The 18,426-nt window shown below is 33.5% G+C and overlaps 1 protein-coding gene across 1 annotated transcript; it reads left to right on the top strand.

Annotated features, from left to right (window-relative positions):
* The first annotated feature begins 10,177 nt into the window (after positions 1 to 10,177).
* On the top strand, positions 10,178 to 11,799 carry LOC147534763 (ethylene-responsive transcription factor CRF1-like). The gene has a single exon (XM_086648306.1). The coding sequence runs from the start codon at positions 10,462 to 10,464 to the stop codon at positions 11,563 to 11,565; it is 1,104 nt and encodes a 367-aa protein (XP_086504432.1). The 5' UTR covers positions 10,178 to 10,461; the 3' UTR covers positions 11,566 to 11,799.
* The last annotated feature ends 6,627 nt before the right edge of the window (positions 11,800 to 18,426 follow it).

Below are 18,426 nucleotides of genomic sequence, written 5' to 3'. Positions count from 1 at the left end.
CTAGACCTAATGTTAAAAAGAAAGAAAAAGAAAAGAGAAAACAAATTTACCCGAAGAAAAGAGTCGTGCACACGAGTGGGAGGACCTGCCACCGGAAAATCCGGTTCATTAATTCTAAATTAATGCATATTATTATTTTTAATTATTTTGTTTTTGTAGGATTTGATTCTTACTTGAGACAAAATTGAAAATCATTAATTGACTTCTGCTCGTGATTCTACTAGTGGATGATGATGTGGCATACATTCACTTCGACACATGTACGTGCAACTATTGGTGACAAAGAATCTAACACAGCAATGTCTTTTCTGTACATATTTGGAAACCCTGGTCAAGAGACTCAAGAGGGAAGGATTTTTGGACTCGAAAACCCTTTAGTTCAATGGGAAGTTTTTTTCAAAGTTACAAGTCTAGTTGCAAGATAAAACATGAGGTAAGTAATTAGTTTTATCCTTGAACTCATGAATTCTTTTTCCCTCTCTAATGGTTTTCAAATTCTTTTTTGTTTTGACATCTCAAATAGAATTTCATTTAATTGACCATTGATGCACATAAATTTTATGTTTGAATTTGACCGGACATTAAAGGTTGTTTCCGGAGAGTATTGGACCGTGGAAAACTTGAGGCATTTGAAATGCTTGAGATCATTTAAGAGTTTATCTCTTGATTTTTTTTCAATAAATTACTCTTGTTCTGATCTTTCTTCTTCTTGTTAATCTTCATCATCACCAAATATTATTGAGAAAAGTATTGAATAATGACTAGATTTGCATAATAGAAGAGAACTACTCTTATTGAAGAAAAAAAAAAACTAAACTTGAAACATAAACTAACCGTCAGGGACGAAACCAGAGATCAGATTCACCGGGGGCCAAATGCAAATAAACATTTAGAAAAATTCTCTCTTTTATACTTTTTCATACACTACCTAAAATTATTGTTACAAAATATTTACGTTAACTCATCGAGATAGTACGGTGACAAAATAAAATTTGATATTTTACAAGAACGATCGTCTCATTATACCAAACACAATGAAATCGTTGAAGTGTATTAAACTAATAGACGATTGAGAACTTAAACCGTTTCAAGTCATTGATCAAGTTATCAGTGTTCAATGGATTTTACAGAACCAGTTTTTTCACAAAACTTAACCAACAAAATTTATCAGTTTAAACGCTCTGATGCTCGAACTTTTATATTAGATTTAACGTTGACCACTATATTAACGTGATATGAGTTTTTGGATATAAATTAAATATTTTATTAATTACAAAATTTCATCAAATAGAACACAACTAGACTAGTTGCACTAAAATCCATATCTATTTACATACGACAAAAATAGTCGATATTTACATACAATTTTATCGATATCTATATGCAATACATTAAAGTTTTAAGTATTTTAAATATATATTCAATTGGGGAATTAGTTTATGATAGAATGTTAACTCTTAATCACAATCCAAATATAAATTAGTAATACTACTACCATTAGAGATAATTGGCCTCCCCATATAGGTCTAACTATGTTGAGGTCAAGGGGGGCCATGGCCCCTTCTGGCCCCAACATAGTTCCGTCCCTGCTAACCGTAGCCATTAATGGGACTACCATCACCGGCTAAAGGAAAAACTATGACTGACTAACTACTCCCAAGAAAGAAAACCTAAGCTCTTATACCATGAAAGAAAAGAGAATTATATTGAATTGACTTGATATTCCTAACAATTATATAAAATCTTTATAAAGAATTTTACAAGAAATAAGCTTCTAATATCCCGTGTTTCAGGGATTTTCGCCGCTAAAGAAAACAAAAAGATAAGAGTCAGAAGAAAGAGAAATAGATCACGAGAAAGACAAAACGGGAGGGGGAGAGAGAGAATGGTGGCAAGCCATCGATCTGGCTAATGGTGGTGGGAGTGAGAGAAGAGGAGGATGAAGAAGATTAGAGAAACAAATATTTTGGGGGACAAGATTTTTCCACCCAAATGATCTTGTTTGCTCGGAAAAATATTTTTGTTTTTCCAAACCATCCACCTAAAGTATGTTCGTGAGTGAGGACAATAACCATCATTAAGGTATATATTTTGAGTCTTAAAACCATACAAAAACCTTAAGACCACCTTAGAGAACATCAAAACTCATCTATTCATACTTTTCTTTTCAAGAAGTTCATTCTTAAAGTAGTTTGATTGAAATTTCTGAAAAAATACTCTTGTACTTACGTTTTCTTTAGTAATAAGGGTAACAAATATAAGTTTTACTATCTAACTTCACCATTATTTTTCAAAACAGGCTATGTGCTACAAAAAAGAATTGTTGAAAAAGATTCTCTTACAAGCCCATACTTCTCCAAATCTTATACTTTTATTGGATTCCTAAAACAAATCAAATCCTTTTCCTAACACTCAAAAATAAAGAAATTTTATAATAAACTATAGACCCCACTGTTAACACATATTTTACCTCTATGGCTCTATACTTTTTTTCCTTGATCTCAAAAAATATCTATGACAAAAGTTGGAGACCAGTATTTAAAACCAAAGGGGAACAAAGGTTGAACCACTTAAGTTCACCCAAGTCAAATAGCATGAGAAGTGCAGTCGGCTGGTAATATACGTGTTTTTAATGCTACAGAAATTAGAGTTTGACGACAAAAATGTTGTACCCACTAGAAGTCTACTTAAGATGTAGTCCGGGAGGACCCGGACTCAAAGGGGTTAACTTCGGTTGGTCATTTTGGCTATTTTTCTATTGCTCCGCATACAAAACCCTTACGGTGTGGTTAATCGTATTCCTTCTTTAACAACAATTAAAAATAAAAAGTAATCAATTGAAAGTAATTAATAATTGTACTATTCCCAAAGCTGCCCCTGAGTTAATTTGGAATTTTGTAAAAATTAATTTACCGAGTTTGATAGAGAGAGTGGTGGGTTATTATTGTATACAGTAGTATAATCTTTCACTTAAACTTTTGGACTTCATTAAATAAAATTCAATTTTTTAACATATTATTATTTATTTTGGTGGGCCCAAAATTCAGATAGTATAGATAGCACTAGGACACACGATGCCTGCACTTAGTGGTCACAAAAATTGAAATTCAAGTGGGGACTTTATTGCAGTTTCTCGAAATCGAGAGAAACCCACATGACCTACTTCACTCTTTTATATACTATTTATTCACTTATTCAATAACTTCAAATATTTTAACTATGAAATAAACTGCAAAATAATTATACATGTTGGTTCTCTAGTTATCTCCCAGAGCTTGATAGATAAGTCTCAGAAGTTAGTATTACTTTAGATGTTTAAAACTTTTGAAAAACATTCTACTAATAGATGGATTTGAATTTTAAAATATGTGGCAACAACCAATCTTAGAAACTTTTTTAAATTTAAATTTTTTCTTAAAGCTCTCTCTTACGCAACACTCAATATAGATTTTGAAGATGATGTGGAGGTAATTAAATATAGACATCTGACGGTAAAAAATAGAATGCCCTCTTAAAATATTTCTAATTGTCAAACTTATCAATATTTGAATTTTAACCAATAAAAATAAAGTATTTTATACTTTTAAAATAATTAAATTACTTCTTTACAAAAATAATTGCGTTATTTAGCTAAATAAAACAAGTCTTGAGTTTGGATTGGAGACACAAAAGTATTGAGGATCTCTGTGTTTCTTACGTAAGAGTGAGAATCGTAATTGGAACTTGACACATAAGACAATTAAAATTTTTGTTGCATATTCATATTGAAAAATTCAAAGTGTGCCCTAAATTTTTTTTGTAAAAAACTCTCCCTAATGCAACACTCAATTTGGATCTCAAAATGACGTGACATCATTTAATGTTGAGATATCTCAAATTGAAACTCAATATTTGAGATTTCGCTTGAAGATCTCAATTGACCACTCAACACTAAAAGCAAATCTAACCATCTAAGAAATAAATCCTAAGTTATTTTTAAGTTTTTGGAGTGTTGCATTGGAGATGTCTTTTGAATTGAGGATCTTAATATTGAAATCTAGGAAAGAGAAACTCAATTGAACCTTGACACACAGGACAATTTGAGTTTTGCATTGGAGATGCTGTAAGAGCTATGTAAAGGAACTTTATAAACCATGATAACAGATTCTTAATGCTAGTAAGAACTAGCTTTACTTCAAAACTGCAGTTCTGAGAAATGACCTCTTCAGTATAGTAGTTTTTTTTGGAAGAAGCAAGATAGTTCATTAATCGACCGAGTAATGGTAGCCAAGAAGGCTACCGAAAACTCAACAATATTACAAGTTAATACATTGGAAGGCTTAAAGCCTTGAAGATGGACAATCAATTGGGCTTAAGGCCCATACACCCATACATTAGCATTTTCTTAAACCCATCTTATACATTTAATATCTTCAAAATTTTGTTTTCGTGAATAAATTGTTAAATATTTTTTTATAACTTAAGACAGTCAACCCATGCATGCAACATGATAACAGTCAACTAAACAGTTAAACACTCAAAAGAGAGAGAGACTAGAGTTGTGCAAAACATCTCTTGCTTGAAATAGAAGATATGAGTTTACCTTTTGAGGTGAAGAGATTATATTTTATTTAAGAGTTGTGCTTCCTTTCTATAAAAATCAGAGTTCTTCTATTTTTTTTTTTTCTCTTTTTTCTTTTTTACTTTATCTTTCATAATCTCTTTTTGTGCATGCATTTATGTGAAAAATTAAAAGCTAAAAATTCCTTCATATAACCAAGGTGGGATTCCTTCTTTTTAGATGAGAAGTTTTGTTATTGTGTTACCTTATGGGGGATATATACTAAGAAGCAAACACCTATGTAATTGACTCCTAAAGTTCTCATCAATTTCTTTCCTTTTTTAATGAACAAACATCATAGTTATATTTTCAAATTTAACAAAAAAAAGAAAAAAACAATTTAATGATTTTGATCTCAAACTGTGATGTTTGAAGTCCGAATCAGTGGTAGTTGACTTAGCGCGATACTATTCCGAACGTAGAAGCACTCTATAGTGTACATAAAAATATGTTAGAATGACAAAAATTAGTTTTCTTTTTCTTACCTCAAGCACATTTTAAGAGGCCTTTGGATCCAATAAGATATTCACATCTAAAATTACCAACACATGAATGCAAGTTCCAAAGTTAAGAACCTATCAGCTAAGTTTTATAAACATTTTATTATAAGAAGCAAAAGTTTAGATTTTTCGAAAAACATAAATCATGTATTTTAATCCTTTTAATGTGAAAACATTGAATTCTTGTTGTCTTTTGATCTCTTTTGCTTCCTTTCTTTTATTATTAGTTGTACGGCCGAGTGTGTGTTTCACTCTCACGCATGCACGTGATAGTGTCCATCCTCACTCATTTAACCGATTACTTATTTTAAATATTTAGAATTTCTTATATATATTACTATGTGATGAGTGATTGTGGATTCTAGAAATCTAGTTTAGTTCGATTAGTTAGAAGTTTTGTGGAAACAAAGACACCAAATCAGTCAACAAATTGTAAATATGGGTTAGTTCTATACAATTACTTAATCAAATTTTATTTAATCATTCTGTCTATTAGGTTGTAAATGGGATTCACAAACATGTCAAATAAAATATGTACCTTTCATGACTTTTTCGGTAAATGTAGGTCCGAATTCTTGAATGGAATTGACATCATATTAATTTCAGCTTATCTCTCTCGTTATCACAATCTTGAATTTCATTATGTATATTCACCAATCTGATTTTGTAAAGGCTCTTATAATAACTGGTAGTGTTGAAAGTTATAGGATAATAACATGGCTTTGCAGATTATATAGAGTAAGAAGCATTGAAGGTTTTGACTAAGCATGGTCAAATGCACGCTATAATGAGAATGTTTATTTAAAGGAAGATGCTAGAGTGTTCAGCTCGGTTCTCACTAAAATGCCCAGCTGACGTGAATTTACTAAAAAAACAAGATTTTTTTTCAAATTCGACTACGGTCTACGGTGGTGATCACTTTTATTTCTAAACGAGGAAAATTAGGCATTTTAGTCGGCATTCTAGCTGGGCACTCTATCATTTCCCTTATTTAAATATAGTGACGTAAGAGAAATCTTGATAAAGGTTTAGAACATATATTAAAACTCCAAAAACGTAATAAAATCGTCAATTAAAAGAAATTGATGAATCTTTATCAACTAAATTGATTCAATATTTTTTTAGAATATTAGACGTTTCCTAATATTAAGTAATATATTTTTAAATAGAATAACTTCTAAATAAACGAAACTATAGAATCTAAGATGTTTTTTTGTTGTTGAAGTGAGAACCACATTCGGTAAGTTTTTTTTTTTTAAGTCATTTACTCCAATAAAAAGTAATTTTTGATGTGTATACTTAAGATTTAATCAAGTGGAAAGGTGTGTTGGATGATCAAGCACAATTGCACAAGAACTCATGCACATCCTATCATATGTAGAAACAATAAGAAGGTATGTGATTAAGAGATTTATGAACTCAAAATTAGAGCATCTAGGGTTTGATGTTAACCAATTTGAATAAATGAATATATATGATTAGCAATAACTAAAACAAAAATTTCACTAGAGAGATCATTAGTTAATGAATAGAAGTCATCTAGGGTTTGATGCTCATTGACTTGTCCCTAATGAAGCTAAACAAGAAACCCAATTGCAGTAAAAACAAATAGGCCATTTAGTAGTTTGAGATAGAAACCAAAAATAATACTAATTTCACTTCCAAAGTACTTAGAATTATATATATATAGTACTAGCAAGCAATATTTGTAATATAAAGTTTGTGAAACTCAATGTAGTTCTTGACTTGTCTTTTGTTTTGATGCAAATACATGCTTTTTAGGAGAGAACTAAGAGATTAATTGAATTTGTCTTTGGTGATCCACATATTAGTAAAATCCATACCCTTCTCTTAAACATGGGATCTCTAGCTAATAACACACTCACACACACAATATCTTCATTACATTACACATCTCTCTATAAGTTGAAAATCTCAAAATATATATTTCTTTATCTCTCTACAAAAATACATAAAAATAAATTTCTATATTTGGTTTGAAGATGTCCCTAGTCTCAAGGTATTATCGTTTTTGGTGCATACCCTTTAAATTCAAATTAATTATGTCTGAAATATGTTAAGTCATAAACATGCATCCAACTGGTGAATCACTTTAGCTATTTTTTTTAGCTATTAGTTTACAAAAATATCTTTCTCTTTAATTTGTAAAACAATTGATATATTAAAAATAATAAATAGTACAATAAATCCAATAGTTCTAGCTTGGGTTGTCTTTATGAGTGTCTTAAGGGTACGCCCTTAAGGTAAATACAGGCAATGGAAAAAGATTGGAACCAATACAATTAGTTAAACAAATTTAGCCACAGAGTCAACAGAAGTCCAGTTGATAAGTGCATCTACTCCGCAATGTGGAGGTCACAAGTTCGATCCTGTAGAAAAATGCAAATCCAGAAATATTGAATTTGAGTATAAATAAAATAGTTTATGTGGGGTTTATGTCATTTTATTTCGTCGACTTTAGATCATTTAATTTCTTCAGACTTTAGACCAGTAATATTTCGACAGTTATCGTGTATATCACATTGCACCGATGTATTAGTGTCTTTGTAATGACCATTACAGTCAACTACCTAAGCTTGCCTAAGAGGAGTATTATGGGTTTCTTTGTCATTTTGGTTGCGACCTTGTTTACTTGTTTTTAGAAAGATAAATAGTATGTGTCTTAAATCCGGGACTTAGAAGGTGGAAACTAACTGGGTAACCGTTCTAACTAAAAGGTGCGACCTTGTTTGCCTTAGTTGAGATTTTCACCGTTTAGATTTTCTGGATCTCCACTCAGAGGTTCTCCGTTCAGATTTTCTCCCTTCAGATTTCTTCATTCAGTTTCTTAATCTGTTGATTCATAAAAGATCCACACTAATTCTTATTAATAGTGACAACAATAAAAGCTTATATAATACCAACTAAGTACCCGTCGGGTATTACCTAATTGGTATTGAAATCTTATATGTTCTAATCGGATAATGCCCATCGAGTATTAAATCCTTATCGGGTATACGAATGAGGACTTAGAACTGACATATACAGTTCTGCTTCTGGTCCTTCTGGATAAACGAGTACCCATTGCCCCCTATTGGTGATAAGGTACAGTTTTGAAACTGAATCATTTCTATCTTCTGTCTATGTGTTACATCCTCTCTTAATTTGTTACCTTCACTATCTTACTTTTTCTCTTTGTATCCCTTCCTTGCTATCCTCTCATTGTCCATGTCTCCTTATTGGATTTAATCACCAAATCGGATTTGGTTGTGTGATGAAGAAAGAGGAGGTAACAAATTGAGAGAAAAGAAGATACCCGAACGGAGAGTAAAAGATTTGTCGTAGGCTCCTTCTAGTGTTCTTAGCGAAGAGGATTGACCGACCCTCTATCTTTTGTCGAGGGAGAAAAGAGAAACTAATCAAGTGAAAACATGAAAGCACAGGTAATGATTTTTTTATTATTAGAGAAAAGAAAAGGCAACTTACGAACAAAAAAACTAGTGCTTGCATATTTGTAGGGAATAGTTAAAAAGGATCGAGGGCCAATATTGGGGTTGCTAACATCTAGAGGGATTTTCATAAAAAAAAAAGACATCTAGAGGGCCAAATGGAAGAGTTACTCCATTACAAAGGCTATAGATGAATTTGCCCAATAATTAGGTGAAAATTTTCATATGGAAAATACCCCAAAATTCATTATAGTTATTATATGATATTGACACGTCATCAAAATTGTGTACGAAGATATAACATGAACCGAAGAAGTATGTTCAATGACCATTAGACATTTATAAACATATAAAAACTCTTAAAATTCATGTTGAAAACCTTAAAACTTACATTTTTGTGAGAATGTCTTACATGATAATTAGTAACCAAAAGAACAACGCCTAAATTATTTCCGCTCATTGTAATTAATTCTGAGTAGGATGGTGACAACCCTAATTTAAGAGAGAGACCGGGACTAAGAGCATCTCTAACCTGTGCCCAACTGAGGGGCCTCAGTCGGGTACTCCAAGCATTGTCTCAGCTGATCTTAAGCTTATGGTCGGCGGAAGTCCCCCAGCATGACCGTCAACATGTTGGGGTTGATTTTGCTGTTGGATTTTCTCCAACGGCTAGATCTTCTTCAATTTTTTCAATCTAATTACTTTTACTTTTTTGTTTTTAAACTTCAATGAGTTTTATTTTTGTTTTAAACTCTAACAAAAACTCACAATAATAATTAAAATATATCTCACCAACGTGTTGGTCCCCGAATAATTTTTCAATTTTGAAAAAAACACGTTATTTCGAAAATAGTTCAAACACGTCTTTCTTACATACACAAAATCACACACATTTTTCACACAATCACAAAAAATCCACACACGCGTTTTCACCACAAGCACAAATTTTAGGCCTCAAGAGAGGCTGAGATTGGAGCTGATTTTTGAGGTTGAGCTGAGGCTAAAAATTTTAGGTTGAAAAAGTATTATTTTGGGCCTAAGTCAGGTTGGGTCTAGAGTTGCCCTTAAAACAACTCTAACCTCAACATGTCTTAGGCCGAAAAAAATCACTTTTTCAACCAGAATTTTCAGCCTCAGCTCGGCCTCAAAAATTCAGCTCCAACCCCAACCCCTCTTTAGGCCTAAAATTTGTGCATGTGAGAAACGCGTGTGTGATTTTTTTGTGGGTGCGCGAAAAACGTGCGTGATCTTGTATATGTGTAAAACATGTGTCTGAACTATTTTCGAAATAATAAACTTTTTCTCAAAGTTGAGGAGTCATTCGGGAACCGGCTGAAGGGAAGAGTTGGGGTTGAGTCTCAACTCAACCCCCTCCGACCCAGGTTGGAATTGCTGACCTAAGCCCAAAGCTCAAATTTTGGGCTTGAGTGGCCCCGGATAGGAGTTGCTTTAGCAATGTTGACCTTTGGAAGGCCGGACTAAAGGGCCATTTGCAATTACATGAATTTCTCTTCTTAAAAATAGTTAATTTAAAATAATAATTTCAAATTCCATAATATTTTTTTTTTACCGTTTTAGGCTCTTTTGGGATCCTATAAAACAGGGGTTTAGTGTGTTCCTGTGAGCTCTCTCTCTCTCCAGAACTCTAAAAATATCTCCTACGAAATCTCCCACCGGAAAAACAAATCTTTTTTCTATAACTGCAGCTCTGAATCGACAATAAGTTGCCGGAAATAACGTATCCTCATTAATCTTCCCCGATTCGTAAATTTCCTCCTATAAACTTCTCTCTCTCATTCAACTTCTTTCCATATCAATCACCTTCCCTTTCTTCCTTGCTCTCTCTCTCTCTGATTTCTTCCATTTATTCACTTCCATGCTTCAAGCTAGTGAGAGAAACTAGCATAAATCAATGGAAACCAGTTTTTTTGCTCCCATCAAATACACAGAACATAAAAATGTTACTAAGAAATTACTAAAACATTTCATCAAATCAAACAATACCCAGATTGAAAACAATAGTTGTTCAACCTCATCTTCATCTTCTTCTTCTTCTTCAAGAGTTATAAGAATCTCAGTTACTGATCCTGATGCCACTGATTCATCAAGTGATGAAGAAGATGCCATTTTTCAAAGAAAAAGAGTCAAAAGATATATAAATCAAATTAATATCGAATCCCGTTCAATCGATATTAATAATAATAATATTAATGGGTGTGGAAGATCTATTCGGCGGAAGAAATCTACCCAATCTCCGATTAACCGGCGACGAGAATCATGTACAAATACGACTAGTCCTATTTCCACCGGAAAGAAGTTTAGAGGAGTACGGCAACGGCCATGGGGAAAATGGGCGGCTGAGATTCGAGATCCGATTAGAAGAGTACGAATATGGCTTGGTACTTATAATACAGCTGAAGAAGCAGCTAAAGCTTATGATACTGCTGCTATTAAATTTAACAAACCAGAATCTATGATCAATTTTGCTACTCCGCCACCAGTCACGGCGGTGGAACCACCGCCGGAACAGCCAGAACAACCGGAGCAGTCTGAAAATGAACTGGCTCCACCCCCTCTTCCGACGACGAAGATTCAACCAGTAATAAACATTACAACAGTGACTTCAGGTTACGACTCAAATGAAGAAGAAGAGGAAACACAGAATGTTTCATCTCCGACTTCAGTTCTCCGATTCCGGTCAGATGAAGCATCGAACCGGATACAACCGGTTTTTAAAGAAAAACAAGAAGAAGATTTTCAAGAGAGAAGAAGTTGTTTGTTGCCGGAAGAAAATTTTGGCGATTTTTTGCAGTTTGATACACCGTTCATTAACGATTTTTTGGATACACCGGAAGAGCTTTTTGGCGGTGAGACAAGTTTGTTTGGTGACGATTTTGGTGATATTTTCTTGGATTCTAATCAAGATTTTGGATCATCTATTAAGTGGCAAGTTGATGATCATTTTGAAGAAATCGGCGATTTATTTAGTTCAGATTCTTTATTAGCTGCTCTATAGAAAAAATCGGCGACTTCTTAGAGTTTTTCCTGGTCGTTGGCTTGCCGGTTAATCGGCAGATTTTGTATCGGCGGGAACAAAAATCGGCACATTATGAGTGTATTATTTATTTTAGCTGGTAATGTTTGTGTTTATGCTTTAATTTGAAGGAAATGAGTAGTATTTTTTACCATTTTCAGAAGAGAAACTTTTTTAGTTCGGGAAATTTCAAGAGGTTAATTTGGGTATTAAAAATGAATATTTAGATGGGTATTAATTTACTATTAATTGGTCTTTTTATTTTATTTTCAGTAGGGTAAAATCTCCACAAAAATTAACAATAATTTGTTTATTTGGGAGTCTAACTCACAATTAAATGATGCAACACTTTTTTGACCTCATATATTTAGATGGGTCCTAAGAATGATATAGGTTTAGTAGCGGATAACACAATAGAATGTTTCAGAAATTTTTTAAAACCCAAATATAAAAAGTTCCTTTTCGGCCAACTTTCCACCATCACACTGTTCCGACCACCACTACCATCATCTATCCTTAACAAAAAAAAACCAAACCATCATCTAACTCTCTAAAACTCTCGCTTGCTTCCTTTGAAATTGAAGCTGCAATACAAGCGAGGAAAAGAGAAAATAGATTTAGAAAGACAAAGAAAATAGATTTAGAAAGACAAAGAGGGTTTAGAGAGAGGTGGTGGAGAAGATATATAGTATAAGAATTAATACTGTTTATGCCTTCAATTTGTAACCAATAGGTCGTCTTGGTCTCCATAAATGTCGGGTAGTTCGGTTTGACCACCACGGTCTAAAACAATTTTAATTTTTTGAAAAATACTTTTGGGGACCAAAATAGAATTAATCCCAAAATGTTAAAACATTAATGTCCGCATCATGTCCCTTTTCTCCTATACATCATCCTATCCCTCCACCCAGTCTATCCTCTCACCACCACACTGTTCTTCTCTAATAGAAGGTTGTTAGTCAGTAACTTACATTCTCGACAACCTTCACCCCTATTTTTTCATTTCCTCCTTTCTTTTCTCTCTGTTCTGCTTCCTTTTGTTTTTCTCCTTTTTCTCAATTTTCTTCTCTTCTAGCTCTTTCTTCTTTTTCTCTCCTCCCCCCACCTCTCTCTCCATCAAAGGGGAGGAGCCCCTTCTCCATAAACGGTTTGGAACTCCAAAGTCAGATGACAAAGTCAAGATCCAGAGCTCTAGATCTAGACGAGAGTCGTATGTGGAACTCCAGATCCAGCCAAAGAGTTGTTTGGATGTCGAACTTCAGATGACTTTGTCGTATGGTAAACCAGACCTTCATGATATGATTGTCAGACCTTCACAGAGAAGGGGCTCCCCCCCTTCGCTTGGGAGAGAGAAGAATTAGAAAGATGTGAAAAATTGTAGGGTTCATGGTCGCCAGCCAAAGAACACTGCCGACAACCTTCTGCCAGAGAATAAAGGTGAGGTAAAGCAGATATGAGATGAAGTGGAGTAGAAAAGGAAAAATAATGTGGACATTAGAGTTTCTAGGTTAGACTAATTTCATTTTGGCTCTCAAGGGTAGTTTCGAAAAAATAAAGATAAAAAAGAATAATTTGTTCATTTCACAAATTGAAAGCCAAAATCAGGTTAAAATTGTGAAATGGACATTGAATATACAATGGCTGAAGGGTCAATTTGACTTTATAGGAGAGAGACAAAGGTGATTTCACCGTTACAGTTGCGCACGCTGGAGTGGTCAAGGAAGGCTCACAATCTTTTTAGTTAAACAGTAAAGCGTGGGTTTATAAAGCAAAAAAGATGAGGGGGCAAAAGGAAGGGAAGGTGGTCTAATTAGAGAATTTGGAGATTCGATTAGGATTTTGTGTTCCTTAATTTACATTGTCCACACTGTTTAAAAGTTATTAAAGTGATGTATGTGTGTTGGTCGATATCTCGTGTCTCATGTTGTCAATTGACTAGTTGTTTCTTTAAATGAATTGACTAATTGGTTGCTAAATTTTTTTATTTTTGGGGTAATATTATGGGGTTGCTTTTAAACATGAAAAGTAGGATTAAAACCTTATATAGGATTACATTTGGAGCCATACTTTCAACTGTTGTTCTTGTTACATGTATGCCGCCCGAAATTTCATCATCAGAGGTCTTGCCACCCTTTAGTTTTTTTTTTTCTGATGAAAGTTGCCACCCTTTAGTTGATACTATGAGATATGTAGCATTAGAATTCTCGGAAAAATTGACCCGAATATATATATATATATATACATACATAACTTTTTTTTGGTAAATAATGCTCAAATTGTTTGACCCCATTTATGGGTGGAAGTGTGGAACATGAATAGAAGATTCTAATGAAAAGGAGCTCAGGTGGGCTAGGTATGGTCCATGATAGTACTTTTTTTGGTGAAAAAGGAAGCCAATATGCTCTTCACTTTAATCTATGTATAAATAATGAAGTAGTTTAAGTTCACAATACTTTAAATTCAGCCGGGACTGGCCTCCAAGTTGTCCCACTCACGTATTTAGTAACTTAATCAGACTACAAAAATATGATTCATAAACTAATTTTGTTAAACACATACAATTGAGTGGCTTCAAAATTGAATGAGAAGTAAAAAACGGGTAAACGAAGAAGCAGATTTGAAGTTGCAATGCCTTCAGTGGAGGAACAACGACAGTTTAACATCCTAAAGTTCTAATCAAAATAAGTAGAGAAATTACCTTTTAAACCGAGAAGAAAAATTTGAAGCTCAATGGCTTGACCGCTTAAGTAAAGGAAAGATTATTTGCCATCAGGAGTGTTCAACTTTCTTGTGCTAGGCGAATTGAAAAGGGAGGTGGTAAAGTGTTTAAACTAGGAAGACGATCCAAAGCTGCTTGGCTTGAGTGGAGGTAATGATAATGATCCAAATTAATTCTGTGCTATCAATCGATCACTAACTCCATGGTGGCTAATCAAGACATCCTGAGTTATAAATATCAGAAGATTGACCCCAACATGAGTATACTCAACATGCATGTTTACCTGATGAACTAATCATCTCAAGTATACTTAAGGTTTACTCAATCACTTTTAACATACGACTTCAATCAATAATTGTTGGTACACGTGACAAATTTGATGGTCATATATACTTCATGTTGTCATCTAAAAAATATTATGTAGGCACAAAAGAATGTCATCACTTATGATGTGACATTGTGAAAATAGATCCACATGAACAAGAAGTACTCTTAGAAGGATAGTATTTCAGTGGCCGTCTCCTCTCCTTATCAATTAATTTTGAGTTAAACTGCTACAAGCACAACACTAAATATACTAAAATCGAGATAATAATGTGTATTTGCCAACATGTAGTTTGGCTTTACAAAAATAGCATTCAACCCTTTAGTTTCTAACTTTCTATTTGTTCTTATACAGGAGGATGGTTAAGATATGAAGAGAAGAGGAAAACCAAAGATACTTGAGAAATTTTCAATTTATTTCATTGAAGCGCTTAAACTCATAACAAAACCGTATAGTGTCTAGGTCGATCTTTTTGACAAAATTAAGTTTCAGCTGCCTAGTTCAACAAAAAAAAGTTTCAGTTGTTTGATTACATGTGAGACTATTCTCACATGCCCTCACACGTGTGGTGTGATTAGCTTAACACGTATTTTTTTTTGTTTCAAGTGACGTGAAGCACGTGTAGCTTTTAAGTCTATCACGTGAAGACCTAGTTCTGATACTATGTTAATTTTGTGGTCATCCAATTCAAAACTAATTGACAATGAGTGGAGAAGACCTATATATATTACATTCTTGGTTGCTAGATACTCCCACTCCCGTGTAATATGTGCAATTAGTAAATCACATTCTCTCTAATCAATTCACAAACTTTCCCCTACTAGTACATTCCACAAGTAAGGAATTATGGAATGACCCATTTGTGTTTGTTTTTCTATGCAACCCATTTTGTGCTTGTCGGTTGGTAGAAGAAAATTTAAGGAAACTAAAATCTAAGATATTTAAAGGGAATGGAGGCAAGTCATACAAACCTCAAAATTTCATATGAGGTATAATGATTAAAATGGCGAATGGGGACATTGATTATTATTCGTATAAGTATATAACCTGTGTCACATGTGTCTATTCCGAGAATGTTTTTAACTCCATTTGGGGCCTCTCGAATATTTGAGCCGATCCGGACTCGAAGCATATGATATTTTTTAGAAAAAAATGAAAAACTTGTATGGAGCAAGCTACATTTTTCATCTACCATTTATAATAGAAAAAACAAAGTTTATTAATGACAAAAATGATATATAGTATTTATTTATCCAAGAATAACAATGCTAGAAATATAGTTAGGCATCTATGACACCGTTATTTGAACAAGTCATAATGTTTGTTTCTTCAAAAATATCAAAGATATGAAGTGAAAAAAAAGAGTAGAGAATCAGATTCTGACTTAGAAGAGAGTGAGTTTTGGATTTTAAAAGGGTTAAACTCACAAGCTGGTTTGTATCACAGAGGCAGATTTTTTTGTCTAGAGAAGTGTGTGAGATAGGAGAGAGAGAAAGAGGTGGAGAGGGATAAGAAGGGAAGTTTTGTGAACAGATTAGAGAGAGAGAGAGAGAGAGAGACCCACTTTTGCAAGTTGGAAAGAAACCTGCAAACAAGTTAAGAGAAGCAAACCTTGGGGGTGGCTTGCTGGCTGGCTTTGGGTCGTTTAGGGGTGAGAAGGGGGGCCTGGACTGGACTGGACTGCGCCTCCTTTTTCTGATACCGAATTTATTAAACAGCGACAATACACCTTTGGGCTTTGGCCCAACCCCCCAACCCATCCCTTTCTTACTTTTGGGGCCAACTGATTTCCCGTGAGAAAGTTTTTTTTGAACCACAGTCATTTAGAAGTATATTTTATGTTTTGACTAACACAATAAATTTTGAATATTTTTATAGATAAATGTCATCACTTTCATTTTGAATGAGAGTAGTGGAAGAATAATGAGGTGTTGTTTTCGTAAAGTGTATTTCATAAATTGAGTTCGTTAGAATTCAAAAGTATGTTGTTTTCTCCTATGTGAATGATATACAATGTCTTTCTCCTCTCTGCTATCTCTCCGGATATCTCACGAAGGTTGCAAGTTCCATTTTAATGTCTTTGAAAACACTGAGTTTCACTACATTATTTGACATGAATACATCATAGGCTAGACGCATAGACTAAACAATGAAATATCATTACCTGATATGATTGGAAAATCAAGAAAACGAAATATAGATACCACTCAATCTACGGAGGTACTTTCGACGTTGTTGTATTGATTTGATGAATATTATATACTTTAGTTATACACTAGGGTATATCTCGTGCCCTAGGACACGGACATCAAATGTTACGAAATTTATTGTTATATTTTATTGAGAGAGAGAGAGATTTTTATTTGTTATTATTTTTTTGTTTCTTTTCTCTTAAATTAATTATTATTTTATTGAGAGAGAGAGATTTTTAATTTCTTTTTTTAACTCTTGAAATTTATTTTGTTTCTTTTTTTCTTAAATTAGAATTTTTATTTCTTAGAAGGGAAGGATTATTGTTTTTTAAATAGGTAACTATATTTCTACGAAGGACTATATCTTAAATTTTGAAAAGGGCTTCTAGACAATATCCTTTATCAAAAAAGGATGTTTGTCCCAGTCATCATTTTCCCTTCTGTTTTATATAATAGATTATTGCGAAACAATAGAAAATAAAATTATTAATGGTAAAATCAAACAATATAAACCGTATTTTTATACATATAAACTGAAATCAAATTTCAAAAAAAGAAGATAGAGGGGAAGAGAAAATTAATCTTCCTCCATAATAACGAAATAGGACTTTAGATTCTTTGAATACACATGCCCACATACTTGGATGTACCTTAAAAATTAGACAATTGAAGTAAGGAATTTTGTCAAGTTTAACAACAATTTTGCTTAAAATAAGAAAAAGATAGGAGTCCACGTCAGCGCCCGTGGGAGTTCGTCAACTTTCTAAAACTAGGATTAGGTCAGAAAACCGTTTTAGTGTGGGCGGGCACCCCCACAGTGAGGCACAACTCATCCCTACTCTTTCAAAATCAAAGTCTTTCTTAGAGAGAGAGAGAAGAGGGAAAGGGTCCCACTCAACTTGATGCACAAATGCTTACTTCACTGTCAATTGTCCTTCATATGTTAGGGATCATTATCCTAATCCTATGACAATAAAACAATATCATATGACAGAACATTGAGTAAGCACGTAAACTGCATCGCACGCAGTATCAATATTGGAATTGCTCTGAGAAAGTGAAGGTTAACGGCAAGTTCCAACAATGTGAAACCTAGTGCTTCTTAGTTTCTGAAAGAAATACGCATATCGTTGACTTACATGTCAGATAACCAATGTATGTTATTCCAAATACATTGATGACAATTGCTTCCACTACAAAGTGTTTGGATATATATATATATATATATATATATATATATATATATATATCTCATACTACTATGACGACCTACAATTGAGAGCGATGAAAGTTGTTCTAAAAGCCGTGAAGATTGTTAACATTTATTCTACAAAGAATAATAAGTATTGGTGTCTCAAACCCGAGATTTGTATGATGTAAACCAACTTAAGTACCTCTTATAGAAAAAGACAACCCACGGGTTGTTCGTGGATTGAAAGTGTGGATAGCTTACAAACCCGTTCTGAGACAGTTATATGCACAGACGTCCACTCATTTGTACATCACACTCCATATACGTGCAACACCACTTCAAGGTCAAGTGATTTAGGCTCAAACAATAGAACGATCTAATAGGCAAGTTTGATCCTTTTTTTTTCTTTTGAATG

Source organism: Eschscholzia californica, unplaced genomic scaffold (assembly GCF_041429995.1).
Source record: "Eschscholzia californica isolate CP2 unplaced genomic scaffold, dmEscCali1.0.p SCAF_6, whole genome shotgun sequence".
NCBI lineage: Eukaryota > Viridiplantae > Streptophyta > Magnoliopsida > Ranunculales > Papaveraceae > Eschscholzia > Eschscholzia californica.
This window is presented reverse-complemented; position numbering and strand designations above follow the sequence as displayed.

Excerpts from the sequence above, each read along its gene's own strand:
- LOC147534763 (XM_086648306.1), top strand. The coding sequence starts at position 10,462 with ATGGAAACCAGTTTTTTTGCTCCCATCAAATACACAGAACATAAAAAT.